General features: G+C 33.7%; 1 protein-coding gene and 1 non-coding gene across 2 annotated transcripts; one reads left to right on the top strand and one right to left on the bottom strand.

Annotated features, from left to right (window-relative positions):
- Positions 1-5482: 5482 nt before the first annotated feature.
- Positions 5483-5563, bottom strand: TRNAL-CAG (transfer RNA leucine (anticodon CAG)). Its single transcript has one exon. It is a non-coding gene; the product is annotated as a tRNA-Leu (tRNA).
- Positions 5564-12062: 6499 nt separating this feature from the next.
- LOC145043047 (putative methyltransferase PMT2) lies at positions 12063-19016 on the top strand. The gene is made up of 7 exons (XM_078991584.1): positions 12063-12378; positions 12900-13548; positions 14383-14593; positions 15504-15792; positions 16876-17265; positions 18400-18477; positions 18577-19016. Exons 2-7 carry the CDS (start codon positions 12907-12909, stop codon positions 18806-18808), a joined length of 1842 nt encoding a protein of 613 aa, XP_078847710.1. The 5' UTR covers positions 12063-12378; positions 12900-12906; the 3' UTR covers positions 18809-19016.
- Positions 19017-19316: the final 300 nt, after the last annotated feature.

The following is a 19316-nucleotide window of genomic DNA, read 5'->3' as shown; positions in this document are numbered from 1 at the left end:
TTCAATGGAAGAAGATGAAATTCTAAGAAGCCAATTTTGCTGCCTACCAAGTGTTTGATAAAATGCCTAAACCAGTTTTTCTCGTGTTGCAGCCTTGTTGTTCAAGATAATGTAGTTTTCTTAGTTTGGATGCTTCTTGTGCACATCAACATTGTGTTGGTGTGCCATTTCCTTCCCTTCCTTGTTTAATATTGCTTCATAGTTTTAGCTTCATCTTGAGGCTTGTTCTCTTATATGGCTTCTTATTCCACAAGTTTGAGTGATATGTGTCTGTGCCCGTTCAGAAGCTTCAATTATTGCCCAAACGGTGAAGTTGGAAGTAAAGGGATTCATCGTATGATTTCACACATCAAAAGACATCATTTACATACCGAAGATCGTAAAAGTGTGTTACGTGAAGCTCTTTCTAGGGATGTTGGTCTATTTATGGCAGTGGAAGAAACTTTGAAGGCCTTTGGTCAATAGATGTGTGGGGAGTGTATGACTTTGCAAGCTCTTAGCCGTTATTGTCATCACTTGGATGGTCGTGTGAGGTTTGTTATAGGGAATGACGGTTCGAGTCGTTATATTGTCGCTATTCCAAAGCCGTCAAATAAAGAGTTGGTGACAAATGCTCTTGGAGGTTTGGTTTTTGATGTTGCGCTCCTTGATCGTGTTTTTAAAGAGCCTATCACTATTGTCAAGAGTATCCCCCATAGTTGTTGTCTTGCTTTCTCTCAGGCTTTGAAGACCGCTCTTTACAAGGTGATTGCCCAACCTGGCTCGGCTAAGGCATGGATGTGTTTGTTACATCTCCCTCGATGCACATTGCAGGTGTTTAGACCCGAAAATAGATAAGAATGTAGGTCTGGGAATAGAAAATATTTACAGCAAAGCTCCATCCTGAAATCCGTGGATACATGGGGGAAAGAGGGTGGTATCACGAAGTTAGTTCAAAATATGTTAGACAATCCTGAGGTTGGAGCTATAAGACAGGGTGGAGGTATCCTTCAGAAGGAGGCTACATCAAGTAACACCAACATCAGACAGTGCCTCCGTAAGGTTGCACATGGTCATTTTACCGCAGCAGTGAGAGTGTTATGCTTATTGGGTGTTGCACCATATAATGGTGATACTATTAAAGCTTTGGAGGACAAGCACCCTTTCAGACCACCCCCATCCATGTCGAGCCCTATAATTTATGAACCTCCCCTTGTAGCAGACTTTGATTGTATATTTAGTTGCATCAAATCCTTCCCTAAAGGAACTTCTTGCGGGAGAGATGGCTTGAGGGCTCAACACTTACTAGACGCCCTTTGTGGAGAAGGGTCTGTTATTGCCACAGAGCTCATACATGTTATCACTTCAATTGTTAATTTATGGTTAGAGGGAATATGTCCAACCATTTTGGCAGAGTTTGTTGCATCCGCTCCTCTCACACCTCTACTTAAACCTGACAACGGGATTCGTCCGATTGCAGTAGGCACTATATGGAGACGTCTGGTTTCCAAGGTTGCCATGAAAGGTGTGGGTAAAGAAATGGCCAAGTACCTTAATGATTTTTAGTTTGGGGTTGGTGTATCTGGCGGTGCTGAGGCTGTGTTACACAGTGCTAATAGGGTGTTGAGTGAACATCATGCTGATGGGTGTCTTGTAATGCTGACTGTGGATTTTTCGAATGTCTTTAACCTAGTGGATGGTTCAGCATTGCTCCATGAGGTTAAGAAGATGTGCCCTTCCATTTCTTTGTGGGTGAATTTCTTGTACGGGGAAGCAGCGAGACTTTATATCGGAGACCAACATATATGGTCTGCCACTGGGGTGCAGCAAGGTGACCCTTTGGGCCCTCTTCTTTTTGCCCTTGTTTTGCACCCCGCTTGTGCACAAGGTTAGAGACAATTGTAAGCTCCTTCTCCATGCTTGGTACCTAGATGATGGGACTATCATTGGGGATTCAGAGGAGGTGGCTAGAGTGTTGAACATAATTCGGTTGCATGGTCCAGGTTTGGGTCTTGAGTTGAACATCAAGAAAACGGAGATTTTTTGGCCCTCATGTGATGGTAGGAACAAATAGGGAGACCTTCTTTGGGGGTGAAACTCCTTGGGGGGGGGGGGGGGGGGCTATTAGCAGAGACACGGGGTTTATTAGCAGGCTGGCCATGAAAAGAGCGGTCAATGCTGTTGATTTGATGGGCCTTCTTCCACAACTATGTGACCCGCAGAGTGAGCTCCTTTTGCTTCGATCATGTATGGGCATTGCAAAACTTTTCTTTGGTTTAAGAACATGTCAGTCGATAAACATAGAAGGGGCAACGTTATTCTTTGACAAGGGATTGCGCAGGTCTATCGAGGATATGGTGATATGTGGAGGCCCCTTCTTTGGAGACATTCAGTGGCGCTTGGCTTCCTTACCTATTCGTTTCGGTGGTTTGGGTTTGTACTCGACCTACGAGGTTTCCTCCTACACATTTGTAGCCTCGAGGGCCCAATCTTGGGCATTACAAGACCACATCTTACGTGACAGTGGCATATGTGGTATGGACTCGGATTATCTATGTGCTATGACTCGTCTCCGTGATACGATTCCGGGATTTGACTGTAGCGGTTTCACTAATAAGGACACCGCCCCCCTAAATCCCAAAAAGCTTTGGCGTGTGCCCTTTTTAGCAAAATCGTCCAAGATATGGAAGTCAGCTTCGATATGACTGTCAGACAGAAAGCAGTCTTTGAGTGTCTGCGGGCACCTCATGCTCAGGATTTTCTGCTAACTATCCCTATTGATGGTCTTGGCCAGCATATGTCTCCTGTGGAGTACCGAACTATCCTTCGTTACCGCCTCATGATTCCAATATTCCCAATTGACGAGATATGCCCGTTTGTCGCAAGGCATGTTTGGATACCTTTGGGGAACACGCGGTTCATTGTAGAGAGCTCCCTAGTTTCAAGTATAGACATGATATGATTCGGGATGTTCTCTTTGATGCTTGTCGGCGTGCTGGTATATCTGTGAAGAAAGAAGCATCAGTGAACTTTTTGACGGACCCGCAGGATGGCAGGTCCACACTTAGACCGGCTGATATTTTGGTCTTTGGATGGATAGGAGGGAAGCATGCGTGCGTGGATCTTACTGGTGTTTCTCCTCTTGTTGGTTTGGGGAGCGGAGGTTTCGCAGCTGGGCATGCCGCTTTGAAAGTCGATGCGTGCAAAGTGGTAAAGCACAAGAATGCATGTAGAGAAAATCAACATGTGTTTGTTCCTTTTGCATTCGATACATTTGGTTTTTCTCGCACCAGAGGCGGTGGATCTCCTTAATAGAGTCCAACGGGTCATGCATTCTAATGTCATATCTCCTAGATCCACAAATGTTGTTTTCAAAAGAATTGGTTTTGCCATCCAGAAAGGGCTAGCGGCGCAGCTTGTTGCCTGTTTGCCTTCAATCGATATGTATAATTAAATATTATTTAATATATTCTAGAAAGACAAATCATATCCGATATTGACATCCAATCAAACTAATATGATGGAAATCCTTAATGGATTTCATATTAAAACCTTTGAAGTTAGAGAGATTACACTCATTAGTTGCATGAAAGCAACCAATCGAACTCACAGCATCCTCTACAATCAACTCCCAATAGCGCTTAAAGAACGCAAACATGAAACCATCCACCTTCTTGATATCCTCATGTGAGAAAAGTTACTCCAAGAAAATATGTTGCTCCTAAGACGAGTCTTAAAAAAAACAAAGGACTAAAAGTAGATCGGGTACCATTCAGGGCTGATCCAGACGGTGGGCAACCCGGGCGACCGCGCAGAGCCCACGACTCCAGGGGGCTCAAAATTTATGGGATATATATATATATATATATATATATATATATATATATATATATATATATATATATATATATATATATATATTAATATCTAAATGATTTTAAAGACTTAGGTGCTGTTTGTTTTTTCTGAGGCAAAATGTCTGCAGTCTGCGGACCACATCTGTAGACCTCTGCAGTAGAAGAGGTGGACCAAACGTCTGCAGTCTGAAAAAAGAAGACTGTTTGTTTTTTTAACATCTGCGAGCTATTAAAATAAACTGAAATCTAAATAAACTGATTTTTTAAAACTTCAAAGCGAATTTTTTATATATTTTTACGACTTTATTATAAATATATAACGAATCTAGATCAACTTTTATGTATTATTATATAAAAAATAAAAATAAAAATGGTATTAATTCATATACATATTTGATAAAAACCAACAACTTTGATTGCAAAGTTATAACTAAACATTATAATTAGTGATCAAAGAATTTGATACATAAATAGATGGAAATAAACTTCGATTTTTTCAAATAAATCTATTAAAAACGTACGATAAATATTTTCTCGAGAAATTGATGATACTCTATTAAATAAAGTTTTACAAAATTTTGGCAAAAAAATATAAGAATATATTATGATTTTTGTTTCATATTTATATAAACAACTTCAACGACTATTATTATAATAAATTTTTATTTATAAATTTGTTAAAAATATCATGTTTGTATCGTCAAATGTTTTTTTTTTAAGTTTTGTAATTTTTTTTTCATATTGTTTATCATTAATAAAGTTGGAAAAAATATAAATTAAAAAAAAAACTTAAAAAAATAAAGATATATATGTTTTTTTAAGCTAGAAGATGTCTGAAGATGTTAGAAGACTCTGGTCCACATCTGCGCCAAGAAGAGGGCGCGCAGACATTTTTAGGTCTGCAGTCTTCAAAAAAACAAACAGTCTGCGAAGACTAATGTCTGCGCGTGGTCTGCGCGGCGCAGACAGAAGACGTCTCGCAGATCTGCAGACAAAAAACAAACACTACCTTAAAGTTGGTTGAAATTCAATTTAACTCAAAAGATAAACAATTTAGTTTGCTTTTTATTTCTAATTGAAAACGTCTATATTAAAGAGTAATGATATTTTTTTGAATCTTTATTATATTTGTATTTGAGGGGTCCTATTTTTCTTTTCGTCCCGGGTCCCATATATGTTTGGACCGGCCCTGGTACCATTGTGAATAAATATGAAACAAAAGAATAGGACATCTGTGAGTAAATAAGAAACAAAAGAATAGGACATCCGTGATTTGAACTCGTTTTCGATGATTATTAATGATATTTTGTGAACAAAAGTAAATATTTCATTATTTTTATCGTATTATTTATTAAATCAATGATATTTTACTAAAGAAAATAAAGAAACCGTGTGTTACCTATTTATGATTTATGATGTTAATCTTGACTTAATATATAAATAACAAACTTAGAAAGGTTTTAAATCCTAAATCTGTAAAGATTTCCTCTCATTTTGCCTTCATTACGTTTTCTTTTTCCAAATATCTTATAAAACCTCATTATTTAGACAATAATAATTATTAAAAAGAGGATAAAAATGAAACACCGATGAGGGTCGAGAGGAGCAAATAAAATAGTAATTATCTAATAGCAAAAAGCGTTGTTTGTCAAGAATGGGATTCGAACCCATGCCCTTTCGGACCAGTACCTGAAACTGGCGCCTTAGACCAACTCGGCCATCTTGACATTTATATTATTTCCAACCTATAGATTATTTGACTTTTACATTTTTGGATTTAATTTATTTATTAACGAAATCTAGTACCACCGATCTTAGACCACTTATGTAGATCACTATGGGAAACTTTATAAGATTGGATGAAAGTACACATCAAACAATTGCAACCAGTAAAATCTCAACATATTACAAACAAAACATCCAAATTTTAAATTCAAATAAAAATAGAATTGGTTCAAGTAAGTCATTTATAAGTATTATAAGATATCAAAATTTGAACCCCAATAAGGCTAGCTAGGATAAATGTTCTAATTATTGAACCATAAAACTTACAAAAGTTGTTATTACGAAGATAATGTTAAAAAGATAAGATAAAAAGAACATTAATTCGAAAAGTTATTATGGAGATAATGTTAAAAAGATAAGATCAAAAGAATATTAATTCGAGTTTATTCTCAAAGTATCATAATTTTCTATCAGGAATAACTTTCTAAATCAATGTAAAATCATAACTAAAAAGAGGTAAATAGTATTGGAAAATTAAATTTACTAACTTTCAAAAATGGACCCCCCCCCCCCCCCCCCCGCCCCTCCAGTTTTGACCATGTATTTCAGACACTAAATATAATCAAAATGGATTAATGATTATATATTCATGTTCTCCTTCATGATACCTTCGTTTCGATATACCACACATCCAAAACAATTTAAAGATGAATCAGAAATTACTTATCAAAGTAGGTTACTTGGAAGAGATTAATAATTGGTTTAAATGACTTTTATCTCATCCTACATAGGTGAGAGTATGAAAAGAAAATGAGTTGATAACAACAAAGACTTATTAGCTTTGTAAGACTTATAGAACCAATGATCTCTCTTGTACGCCGAGTTTGATAAGCAAGGGTATCATACTCAAGGGGAACGATATAAATTAACATTAGAATATTTGGCTATAAGTTATACTAATAAAAGAAAGCAATAAAAAGGGGGTTTTGATTATGAAAGTTTAATTAAATCAATAGCTACTGTAACTAGATAAACTGACTGGAAACGAATCACTTTAGGTACTTTGGTTTAGATTGGGTTACATCTCAAAATTATGGTTAAATTCGTTAATAGTGCAATTATTAGTTGGTTACTGAATTCTAATGTGACTAGTTATCTTGATTGAATTTCATAGTACTAATAATTAATGAACAACTCACACAGTTATCATATAATTAGTGAACATATAATTAATTTAATGTAAATTCATAATATGAAAGATATAATCTAGTGATTTTTCATCAATGGTCATGACAATCAATCGAAGCATAACATTGATAACTAATACTCTCTAACACAGTCAAAGTCAACAATTCATAGCACTTAACCTTAGGATTTGATCAATCTCTAGTCCTAACAGATTATAATCATAAAACAGTTAAGATTCAAGTCAATGTAATCATATTGGTCATCTAAACTACACATAACTCAAGAATATGTAATAAAAATCATAACTTTAACATGATATGTGATGCGATCAATCATACACAATTAATAACCAAAGTAATAAAATATGAATTACTGAATTCAACGCATAATATCAAGGTTCATCTACTACAAAACGAAAGAAAAAGGTTTTAACACCCTAATTCAGATAGTAAAAACAGAAGGAACACAATAGGAATACTAATTGTGATCAGAAAAGCAAACCGAAATATTCCCATCGTAAATCCGCTCTCGAATCCTTCATATTTTCGCTCCATATATGCTTAAAGACCCTCCAACCGCCTTATAGACTCTCAAAATTGTAGCTTGGGGTTTATAATAGCATAAATCGAACTAGGTTGTATGATATACCATTACGTTTAATTTCAGCTTTATTTATAGGTGTCGGTGTCACCACGGCGTGGTGAAAGTCTTCCTACGTCATGGAAACTAAAATCCATAACGTACTTGAATGCGTATACCTAGCTGGGTTTTTTTTCGTCATTTTTGATCCACCATGTCTTGGTAATTCCTTTTCCACGGAGTGGGAACTGGAATTTGTATTTGGCACAACATGAAAGTCGTCCGAAATTTTGTCTAGGTTTAGAACATCTTGAATCTCCTTAGTGGGAGTTACGAGTCGTTAGATATGGCCAAAATATTGAAGAGATGTCAATATGTCCATCAATATCCTTTTTGCGTCTTTTCAGCTTTGTTCTCTTACTTTTGTATCCCAACTTCGATTTTAACTATAAGTTAACATTTCAAAGTATATTAAGTATCATATTTTTTAAGATATAACATTTTTACTCAAATATATTAGCATAATGACCTAAAATACATAGTTAATTAGGCCATAAAAACATATAAACTATAATCCAATCATAAACACATTTATCCATAAATTTGATGAGATTTAGGTAAAACAAATAAACTTAAAACCCTTAAGTTCACATGCAACATAAATGATATATGTTTTCACTATTGAACCTATAACTATGAACATCAAATAAGAAACCCTAAGAACCCTAGGTAATTTTCGAAAATCATAACTTAGGGTTTAGGATTACATACCTTAATTGTTATTGTAGTAAATAACAATGATTATGCAAAAGTAGATCTCTTGGAAGCAAGCACCACAAGTGTACGTCGTGCCTCTAATGGAATCACATCCAAGCTAGCAAGAAGATGACTTAAGAGGGAAGAGAGGGGAGGCTTGAAATTTCGGTTATCTCTCTATGGAATACAGTGGCCAAATTTTGGAGGGCTTAGGATCCTTATATAGTGGTACAAGGAAGCCTCAGATAACCCTAATTGAAATATAATAATAATATTTCAAATTGGTAATTATCCAAGTCCTTATATATCCACATGGGATATTCTAGAAACCATATACTATCCCCTTCAAAACCGTCCACCACCTTTGTGGAAGGTTTTGGAGCCTTTTGTTCAATTATTGAATAATTACACTTTATGATGGATATTATGTATAGACTAATAATCCTATGTGTGCATGCAACCCTAAATAATTTGATCTACTTTTTCTCTAATTGAACATACAACTCGAATAACAAAACAAAAAACTCTATCATGCTACTATATATTTTGAAATTCACAAATACAGTTAGAATAATCATACATTGATCACCATATAGTAATTGCAATTCAAATCCTTGTCACGACCACTACAACTTCGTTAAGATTATTCATTCTAAATAATCTTCTATCAAAAAGTCATTTTTGATGCTCATTGTCTCTAAATTGACTAGTCCTGATCTACGGACGTTACACATTTGTAAACATTTTTTGAAACATTCATATTATTGTCTCAGAACTTGGTTTAAACCATAAATTGATTTATTTAATTTTTAAACCTTAGATTCGAAATTCAAACATTTTCCAAACTTGAATGTTGATCAATAAGATTATTTCTCAATAAAACCATTTAAAACGCACAATAAATGATTTAACAAGTTTTTTTTTTTTTTAAACGACAAACTAACTAAACTACTCCTAAATAACCACCAAGTCTCCATCGAGACTTGAACCCATGACCTCTCATATTAGAGGGTCACTCTTTACCGCTAGGCCATTGATCCTTTGGTAAAAAATGATTAAACAAGCATCTTGAAAAACAATAACAAACATTTTAATTTAGGGCATTTTTGTAAAACTACATAGTAGTTAGAAGCTATATATTTTGCTTGTGAAAAAGTATTCGATCTATTAACTTTAGAGAGAGAGAGAGAGAGAGAGAGAGAGAGAGAAAGAGAGAGAGTTTGTTTTAAAGGGAAATGTTCGAATATGGATGACATCTATTGTGTAGATGTATATGAACAATGCTATTCTAAGATAATAACTAATGTGTCGCTTGATAGTTGCTAAATGAGTTAGAGTTAACTAGGTTAGAAGCTGAGTGGATTAGAACTTCTGATTGAGTTAACTTCTGACCGAAGCTTGCTATTTGATTTGCATCTGATTGACTGTGCAAAATAACTATATTACCCTAAAAAAAACATTTTTTTTAATAAATCAAGAATCAAATTTTTCTTTATTTTATATCACTAACCTCCATCATTTGAGTTCATTACAGTTTTCCAAATGATTCACAAGTAATATATAATCCCAAAAAGATAACACATGAAATTCCAAAATGATTCACAAGTAATATATAATCTACATTGTTTCATTCAACTCATCTCTCAATTCCTTATAACAAACACAAAAAATATGAATATATCAATGTGATATATAGTAACAACGTTACTGGTAGATTATGAAATATAAAAACAGAACACAAATTGATTGTTATTTATTAATGGTGATACCACAATAGTTATCCATTTAACTAGTTATCAAATACAAAAAGGTTCCAACTGAATACCCAGAACAAAAGCACCTGTCCCAAGTCGAAACAAAAGATAATGACATCGACAACCTTCTTGAATCTCTAAACAAAAACTATAGATTTAGTGAAAGAAACAGTGAATTGGATTACCATTTTTAGGAAGTTAAAAATAAGCAAAATTGAAATCGATTTCATTGAAAATAAGAAAAACTGAAATCACAAACAATCAAACCTCAATTTATGAAATTGATTAAAGAGGAAGAGGTGAATGACATTGGAAAGGATGATGGTAGAGGAGGTGTCCGGTGATCGATTTCATAAGAACGGGTGGTTGTGGAAGGAGAAGTTATGAGTTGGCTTGAAGGAGAACCAAGTTCGGTGTACGAACTACGAAGAAGGAAGCATGGAAAATGGTATATATGAGAACGACGCACAACAGACTCGGTCAACGGGTATTTTTCCTTGGACCGAATTAACACAAAAATTGTAACACTTGAATTCTTGGTATGTTATTTATGGTCCTTGTGTATTTATTAATTTGGAATTTGGTCCTTATGTTGTACACGGGGCGTACCGCAAGGTAGGCTTAGCATACAAGCTGTAAAGCGAGTACACGGGGCGTACCAAGTGGTACACTTAGCGTACTCATGCAAAGGCTTGGTTGGGGTTCTAGATGCGTACGTGGGGCGTATAGCCTTGTACACGGGGTGTATGCAAGGTTTGATGAAAACCCTAATTTTCAAGTGTAGACACTATATAAGCATCCTTATGGATTTTTAAAACCCTCATTTCTCAGCCTCCACAGACCCTTAAGCATCATATTTGAAACCATAAGCCTCTCCCTTGCATTTTGTGCTTATAATGTCCATTTTGGTGTGTTTTGTCCCATTTTCAAGAAGGATAAGGTTTGAGAAAGGTGCTGGTTCAAGGAAGAGCTTGTAGATTCGGATTATCTGCTCCATTTCTGGCTTGTTTGAGGTATAAAGTCTCAATTTTTCTCTTTAGAATCTTAGATCTCCTTTGTTTGAGTTTTGGACCCTTTTTGGTCCCATAGATGAGATCTTATGGTTAATATCACTTCTGAAACTTAGAGTTGCCACTCTTAGTGTTCTTTTGGTCCTAGATTCATAAAGTTGTCATCATTGAAGCTTAGATCCATCCATGCATGAGTTATGGCCTTTTTATAAAAAGAGAATGTTATAAATCGAAGTTGGGATATTTTAGGGCATGCAAAGTCACCAAGTTAGTGACTTTATGGTTCTAGATACTCTTTAAGACTCAGATCTATGTTTTGTATCATTGGGCTTAAGCATTAAGAGCTTAATGGAAAAGTTGGCTTAATAGAGGAGTATGTGAGGTTGAACGTATTCACAATATCAAACAATGTATTCCCTTAATTATTCTCATAAAGTAAGTATCACTGTCTAAATATCCACACAATAAATGTCTATCCACATGTGAACCAAAAAATCTAAAAAAAACTTTCAAAATGTCGGCCGAGCCTTAGTGTGTACCTAAATCTAACTCTATTAATCGCACAAAATAGTGACAGAGTTACATTTAGCGTTGTAGGTACTACAACATCCCCAAAAAAATTGTTATATATATAAAAATTACCTACAACATCCCTAAAAAAATTGTTATATATATAAAAATAAATTATTTGTAAACATATTCTATGTTATTATACCTTAGGTAACTGCATTGTACCATGTCTTTAATGCATGAGATTAAATAACTATGTAAAATATATATTTTATGATTGTTATAATAAGTGTAGAGAGAATAAATTGAGAAATAGCATGGATGATCAATTTTTAAACAATTGTCTAACCACTTTTATTTAGAATGATGGGTTTCTACAAGTTCTTGGTGACGATATCATTGATCGATTTCAAGACATGAAGCGTTGGCGGATTCGATTGTAATTTTGCTTAAATTATATTTTTTCTCATTTACGGATTTAAATACTAAGAAACTCTTTGCATTACTATTTTCAATCTTAATAAAATTTGTATCTCCGTATCAAAATTCATGGCTCCGCCACATGCACAAACAAACAAAATGTGAGATTTACTCTTCAAAATCAATAAAGAATCTTAGAAACATGTATAAAGAAATCTTAATGACCAAAACTATTATTTCAGCACTTGATTTAACGAATGATATTCGCTATAAAATGAACATGATCGTGTGTATCAAATTAAGGATGATATTGAATCAGAATTGGAGAGAGAAAAAGGCTATCCATGGCCAATAACAACTGGGGTTAAAGAATCTAACAAAAGGGTCACCCAGGCCATCATCACCTTCGTAATCATAATCTTCATCAAAAACCCAAATTCCTCTTCATTTATTGAACACCAATCTCATATCCCCTCTGCATACCATACCCCACCGACATCACCATAATCGCTAATCATATGTCACACGAATCTACACTCCCTCAGTCCATGTTTTAATCCAGCGAAGTCCTCAAGATCTCCACTATCGTCTTCAAGATCCGTAAGATTCTTCTCACTTCGATCCGCTTTTCCCGTCAATCTATTTCCATATACGTCATACCTAATTGGGTTCACCTCTGTTTCATTCTTAATCGAGCGACTACTTCAATCGGTTCTAATGTTTTTATCTGCTTTATACTCCATTCCGTGTGTGTTTGACTGGTCTGTTTACTTGGTTCCAGATCTTTAAGCTAATCATGGATGATGGAATATTTTCCGAGGTTTATGGGATCGTTTATTTATGTAGTAGCGCTAGAATGCTTTCAATCACAGAACTTGATCAGCTTCTTAGCTGCTCTGAACACAAAGATCTCGCCTTTCTACACCTTTGTCTCTCTATCCACCTACAAATTCTCTTCTAAAATTCTAAATATAACACAATGAGATATCTAGTACATCATAACAATAATGAAAACATGCTTACAAATGTTTGATTAAACGTCTAGTCATGCAAAGTCGCTTCTTTTTCAGTCGATTTGACATGTATCAATGGCATTTTGATTTCTCGAATCAATGTTTCAGGTCATTCATGGCAACGAAAGGGAATCCAGGAGACAATAGAACACGAAGATCCTTTTCAATATTCATAGTCGTGGGTCTCTGTTGCTTCTTCTATCTACTTGGAGCATGGCAAAAGAGCGGATTTGGTAAAGGAGACAGCATAGCACAAGAAGTAACAAAAACAGCAGATTGCAGTGTTCTTTCAAATCTAAACATTGAAACACACCATGGAGATGGAATCAAAAACCTCCATGATCTACAACAAACCAAGGTTTTCCAACCATGTGCTGATCGATTCATTGACTACACACCCTGCCATGATCAAATGCGAGCCATGACTTTCCCTAGAGACTTCATGAACTACAGGGAAAGACATTGTCCTCCTGAAAATGAGAAGCTTCATTGTCTGATTCCAGCTCCTAAAGGGTATGTGACTCCATTCCCATGGCCTAAAAGCAGGGATTTTGTCCCTTTTGCTAATGCACCTTACAAGAGCTTGACAGTTGAAAAGGCGATTCAGAATTGGATTCAATATGAAGGTGATGTGTTTAGATTCCCAGGTGGAGGGACTCAGTTTCCTCATGGAGCAGATGCTTATATTGATCAATTGGCATCTGTGATTCCAATTGGAAATGGAATGGTTAGAACTGCATTGGACACTGGTTGTGGTGTAAGTATATTTAATAATCCTTATTTTTTTCTAGGGACAATTACATGAAATAGATATGTACTTTACTCTTTTTACCAAGGGTTAATCTCGTAAAAGAGTAGAAGACCTTATATTTTGTGTTTTTCATGATAAAGACCTTGCAGTTTTTCAAATTTTCTGATCTGGCCCTTTTGGTCATTTTTTTCTTCTGAAATAAAGGGTTTTATGCAGAGAAGTCCCCATTATTTTGGGAAAATTTTTGGTAAAGCCCTAATTTTTTTTCAACAACAAAGTCCCGATTATTTAATATTTTGCCCAAATTAACGAAAAAAATCCTTATTTTTATTTTAACAGGAAATGATAGATTATTGTGTAAAATTAAATAATTGGGACTTTTCTGTTAAAAAAAGGACTTTATCAAAAATTTTCCCAAAATAATGATACTTTTCTGCAGAAAACCCCGAAATAAATTGTAAAACATGAGGGTTTTTCGGGAAAAACTAAAAAAGTTGAGGATTTATTCGGAAACATTTAGAAGGTTGTTGATTTTTTTCGAAAAAAAAAAAATGCAAAGTCGAGGGCTTTTTCGGAAAAAATGCAAAAATACAAGGTCCTTTTCAGACAAAAAAATAAAGTTAAGGTTTAATCCGGAAAAAACACAAAATATAAGGTCTTTTATGAGATTACATGTTTTTATCCCCATAAATAGAAAGTAGAAACTCCTTTTACCATGACTATAAGTCAATAAGTTATGGTTCTATAATGGCTAAAACTTAAAAGATAAAGTATTTTCTGCAATTTGCTCTTAATTTGTAAATAAAAGTTGTATTTTTTGTAAAATATTTTGGAATATAGGTTGCAAGTTGGGGTGCATACTTATTCAAAAGAAATGTTATAGCCATGTCTTTTGCTCCAAGAGATTCACATGAAGCACAAGTCCAATTTGCCCTTGAAAGAGGTGTCCCTGCAATTATTGGTGTTCTTGGAACTATAAAACTTCCATACCCTTCAAGGTCTTTTGACATGGCTCATTGTTCTAGGTGCTTGATTCCATGGGGTGGAAATGGTAATTTCATTAAGTCTAAATCTTTATTTTGAATAATGTGGGAAAATTGTTAAGTAACCATATTATCATATCTTTTCCTGTTTTGTGATTTAGCCACTTATACTTTATTATTTTCAATCACTCCATAAAAGTATCAAGTTTCACACATTTTTCCAAATCAACAATTTTGAGTTGTTATATTCTATCTATTTCCGAAAAAAAAAAAACTCAACTTTCTTAGTTTTTCCCGAAAAAACCCTCACATTTTACAAGTTTTTTCGGAAAAAATAACTAAAAGGGCCAGATTGGAAAAAGGGTTAATCGCATAAAAGACCTTATATTTTGTGTTTTTTGCCCGAAAAAGACAATTGTATTTTTTCATTTTTTCCAATCCGGCCCTTTTAGTCATTTTTTTCCAAAAAGAAAAGTAAAACGTGAGGGTTTTTTCGAGAAAAACTAAAAAATTTGAGGGTTTTTGGAAGCAGTTAGAAGGTTGAGGGTTTTTTTTTTTTCAAAAAAAAAAAAAAAGACAAAGCTGAGGGTTTTTTTCAAAAAAATACAAGCTCTTTTTCAGAAAAAAAATAAAGCCGAGGTTTAATCCAGACAAAACACAAAATATAAACTCTTTTATGAGATTAACCCTTTTTTTCCCGAAAAAAGCCTCACCTTTAACAAGTTTTTCGAAATTAAAAGACTAAAAGAGCCAGATCGAGAAAAATGAAAAATACAAGGTCTTTTTTAGGAAAAAAATAAATCTCAGGTTTAATCCAACAAAACAAAACACAAAATATAAGGTCTTTTATGAGATTAACAAAAAATAAACTACAAGTGGTTAAACCACATAATCACGAAAATATATAATGATTATTATATAATTTCCCTTAAAAAATGGTATGAAAATTTTAATTAAGTAAAATAATATTGGTGTTAGATGGGAAGTACATGATGGAAGTTGACCGGGTATTGAGACCGGGTGGGTATTGGGTTCTTTCTGGGCCTCCGATTAATTGGAAAGTTAATTTCAAGTCATGGCAAAGACCAAAAGAAGAATTGGAAAAGGAACAAAGGAATATTGAGGAAATGGCTAAACTTCTTTGTTGGGAGAAGAAATATGAGAAAGGTGAAACTGCAATTTGGAGGAAAAGAGTCAATCAAGGATATTGTCAAGAACGAGACTCTCGTGTTACTCTGTGTCAATCCACAAATCCCGATGATGTTTGGTACTACTCTACATAACTTCATACTAAATTTTAAATTTTAAATTTTTAACTTTTAAGTTTTAAGTTTTAACATCCAAACACACACACACACACATGGAGAAGATGGTTGTTTGAGTTGAAGTAGTTGCAGTGTGGGAGTTTCAGTTATTTGATTTTATACGATGATATGTTATTTTCTGTTAAAAGAGAAAAATTGACTTTTTTGTTAATTTGAGCCAAAATGAAATAATCGGGACTTTATTGTTGAAAAAAAATTGGGACTAAAGTGAAACTTTTTCGAAAATATTGGGACTTTTCTGACAATTTCTCTTTAAAAAAACAATGTTTCCAAATAAATCCTCAACTTTTGTAGTTTTTCATGAAAAAACCTTCGCGTTTTACAACTTTTTTAGAGAAAAGTGACTAAAAGGAACGGATAGGAAAAAATGAAAAAGTGCAAGGTCTTTTTCATTAAAAAAAAGTTAAATTTGAGGTTTAATCCGGAAAGAACACAAAATATAAGGTCTTTTATTAGCTTAACCCTAGAAATTAAATGAAAAGAAAAAGCTTGTGGTGGGCCATCATAAGGGTAAGTTAGCTTACTTAAACTAACTTTTCACAAGCTTTTTAAAAAATTTCCGAATTTACCCTTAATTATTTATAAAAAAGAAAACATGCTTTTAAGTCATTTTATCTGTGTTTGGCGCCCCACACCCAGCTAACAAGCTTAGCTTATTTTTTGAGCTTGTTTAAGTTATCATGTTTGGCAAGCCAAAAACTAGCTTTTTAAATAGCTACTTAAACTAGCTTTTCAAGACCTTTTTTACAATTTTCCAAATATACCCCTTAATTAATTTTTTTACCAAACATCATTCTTTTACCAACTAGCTTTTCAACCATCAGCTAACAAAATTTTTTATCAACCAGCTTTTCAACTAACAGGTACCGGCTAGCTTCTCAACTACCAGCTAGTCTGCCAAACATAACCTATGAGTTATTGTCATAATAACCTTTTCACAGTGTCAGCTCTGGAGTTGTTAGAAGAATAACTTTTTTTTTTTTTTTTTTTCACACACAGTGTAACGAACAAACATTTTTATTTAGGTACAAGGAAATGGAAGCTTGTGTGACTCCTTATGTGGAAACAAACAACACAGATGAAGTTTCTGGCGGCGAATTGAAACCATTTCCAGAACGACTTAATGACATCCCTCCAAGAATCAGTAGTGGCTCCATTGATGGAGTCTCCATTGAGTCATTCCAAGAAGACAAGAAATTGTGGCAAAAACATCTTAATGCTTACAAGAGAGTGAATAAGATTATTGACTCGGGGCGATATCGTAATATCATGGATATGAATGCTGGGTTTGGAAGCTTTGCAGCTGCTCTTGAGTCTCCAAAGTCTTGGGTGATGAATGTGATGCCGACTGTTGCTAAAAGGGATACTCTTGGTGTGGTTTTTGAACGTGGATTGATTGGAATCTATCATGACTGGTAATTTATGTGACCTGAAGTTGTGTCTTGTTTTTTAGACTGAAAAATGACCGTTTTGCCCTTTGGTTTTTTTTTTAAATGATAAGGTCTAGTTATCGAAAAACGTGTTATGTTTTGGTAAAGAGTTGTTATATTTTGACCAAAATATATCATGACTGGTAATTTATGTACCTAAAGTCCAGTCTCTTTTTTAGACTGCAAAACGACGGTTTTACCCTTCGGATTTTTTAAATAATAAGGTCAAGTTATGGAAAAAAGCATTATATTTTGGTAAAAAATCATTATGTTTTGACCAAAATATATATCATGACTGGTAATTTCTAAAGTCCAGTCTCTTTTTCAGACTACAAAATGACCATTTTACCCTTTTTTTTTTTTTAAAAAAATAATAAGGTTAAATTATGGAGAAAACCATTATATTTTGGTAAAAAAGCATTATGTTTTGACCAAAATATATCATGACTGGTAGTTTATGTACCTAAAGTCCAGTCTCTTTTTTAGACTGCAAAACGACGGTTTTACCCTTCGGATTTTTTAAATAATAAGGTCAAGTTATGGAAAAAAGCATTATATTTTGGTAAAAAATCATTATGTTTTGACCAAAATATATATCATGACTGGTAATTTCTAAAGTCCAGTCTCTTTTTCAGACTACAAAATGACCATTTTACCCTTTTTTTTTTTTTTTAAATAATAAGGTTAAATTATGGAGAAAACCATTATATTTTGGTAAAAAAGCATTATGTTTTGACCAAAATATATCATGACTGGTAGTTTATGTACCTAAAGTCCAGTCTCTTTTTTAGACTGCAAAATGACCGTTTTACCCTTCGGTGTTTTTTTAAAAAAAAATACTAAGGTCAAATTATCGAAAAAACTGTTATATTTTGGTAAAATATCATTATATTTTGAACAAAATATATCATGACTGGTAATTTCTATACCTAAAATCCAGTATCTTTTTTAGAACTACAAAATGACCATTTTACCCTTCGTGTTTTTAAATAATAAGATCAACTTTTATGGCTTGATTGGAAATAATAAAGTATTAGTATTTAATTGCCAAACCACCCAAAATGACCATTTTACCCCTTGTTTTTAAATAAACTCCTATTTCTCTATTTTCTTTTTTAGGTGTGAAGCCTTCTCAACATACCCAAGAACATACGACCTTATCCATGCAAATGGTCTATTCACATTGTACAAAGACAAGTAAGTCTATATGCACTTAATTTAATTTCATTTATTTTTTTAAGTCTACATAACAAACATGTTTTCTAATATAAATAATATTCGTTATATACTTTACAGGTGTAGTTATGAGGACATTCTTTTGGAAATGGATAGAATTTTAAGGCCAGAAGGAACTGTTATAATACGTGACAATGAAAGAGAAGTGATGAAGGTGAAAAGAATTGTTTCTGGAATGAGGTGGGATACAAAAATGGTGGATCATGAAGATGGACCTCTTGTCCCTGAAAAGATATTGTTTGTAGTCAAACAATATTGGGTTGCTGGTCAAAATTTGACTTCTTGGAGATGATGAAAGATTGATTAAGTTGGCTTGTTTTGATCTTTGATTAGATGTAACAAGATGTTGAATTTTAGTTTGAGATTTAGAGGTGAGCTTAGTGTAAAATTAAGAGTGGCCTTGTGTATTTTAATTTTAATTTTTTTTTTTTTTTTTTTTTTTGGGTTCAATTTGTAGTTTTGGTTTTACATTTAATTGATGTTGGCCATGAAAGTGTTAACGGTTTTGTTTGGTTTGATTTTTTTTATTTAAATTATGAATTGCAAATAGAAACGACAAAAATTGATCCAACTTGATATTTTTGGACTATTTTAATTAATGGATAAGCCCAATTGATGTGTTTGTTTGAATGTCTTGGGTTAAGTTTGAAATAGCTAATTATATATATTATTAATTGTTAAAAAGTTGGTGAATAGGAACTTTTTGAAAATATGAATTTGACCACAAGTTTTTTTTTTTTTTTTTTTTTTTTTTTTTGGTTTAACATGATTGCCACATATTTTTTCAATTTTGCATTTAC

Source organism: Lactuca saligna, chromosome 4 (genome assembly GCF_052625555.1).
Source record: "Lactuca saligna cultivar CGN05327 chromosome 4, ASM5262555v1, whole genome shotgun sequence".
NCBI classification, from domain to species: Eukaryota; Viridiplantae; Streptophyta; class Magnoliopsida; order Asterales; family Asteraceae; genus Lactuca; species Lactuca saligna.
Note: the sequence above shows the minus strand (reverse complement) of the source record. Positions and strands in the feature narration are given on the sequence as shown.

Excerpts from the sequence above, each read along its gene's own strand:
- LOC145043047 (XM_078991584.1), top strand. The coding sequence starts at position 12,907 with ATGGCAACGAAAGGGAATCCAGGAGACAATAGAACACGAAGATCCTTT. Across the intron at positions 15,793-16,875 it reads ACAAATCCCGATGATGTTTG|GTACAAGGAAATGGAAGCTT; the intron begins GTACTACTCTAC and ends ATTTTTATTTAG. Across the intron at positions 18,478-18,576 it reads TTCACATTGTACAAAGACAA|GTGTAGTTATGAGGACATTC; the intron begins GTAAGTCTATAT and ends TATACTTTACAG.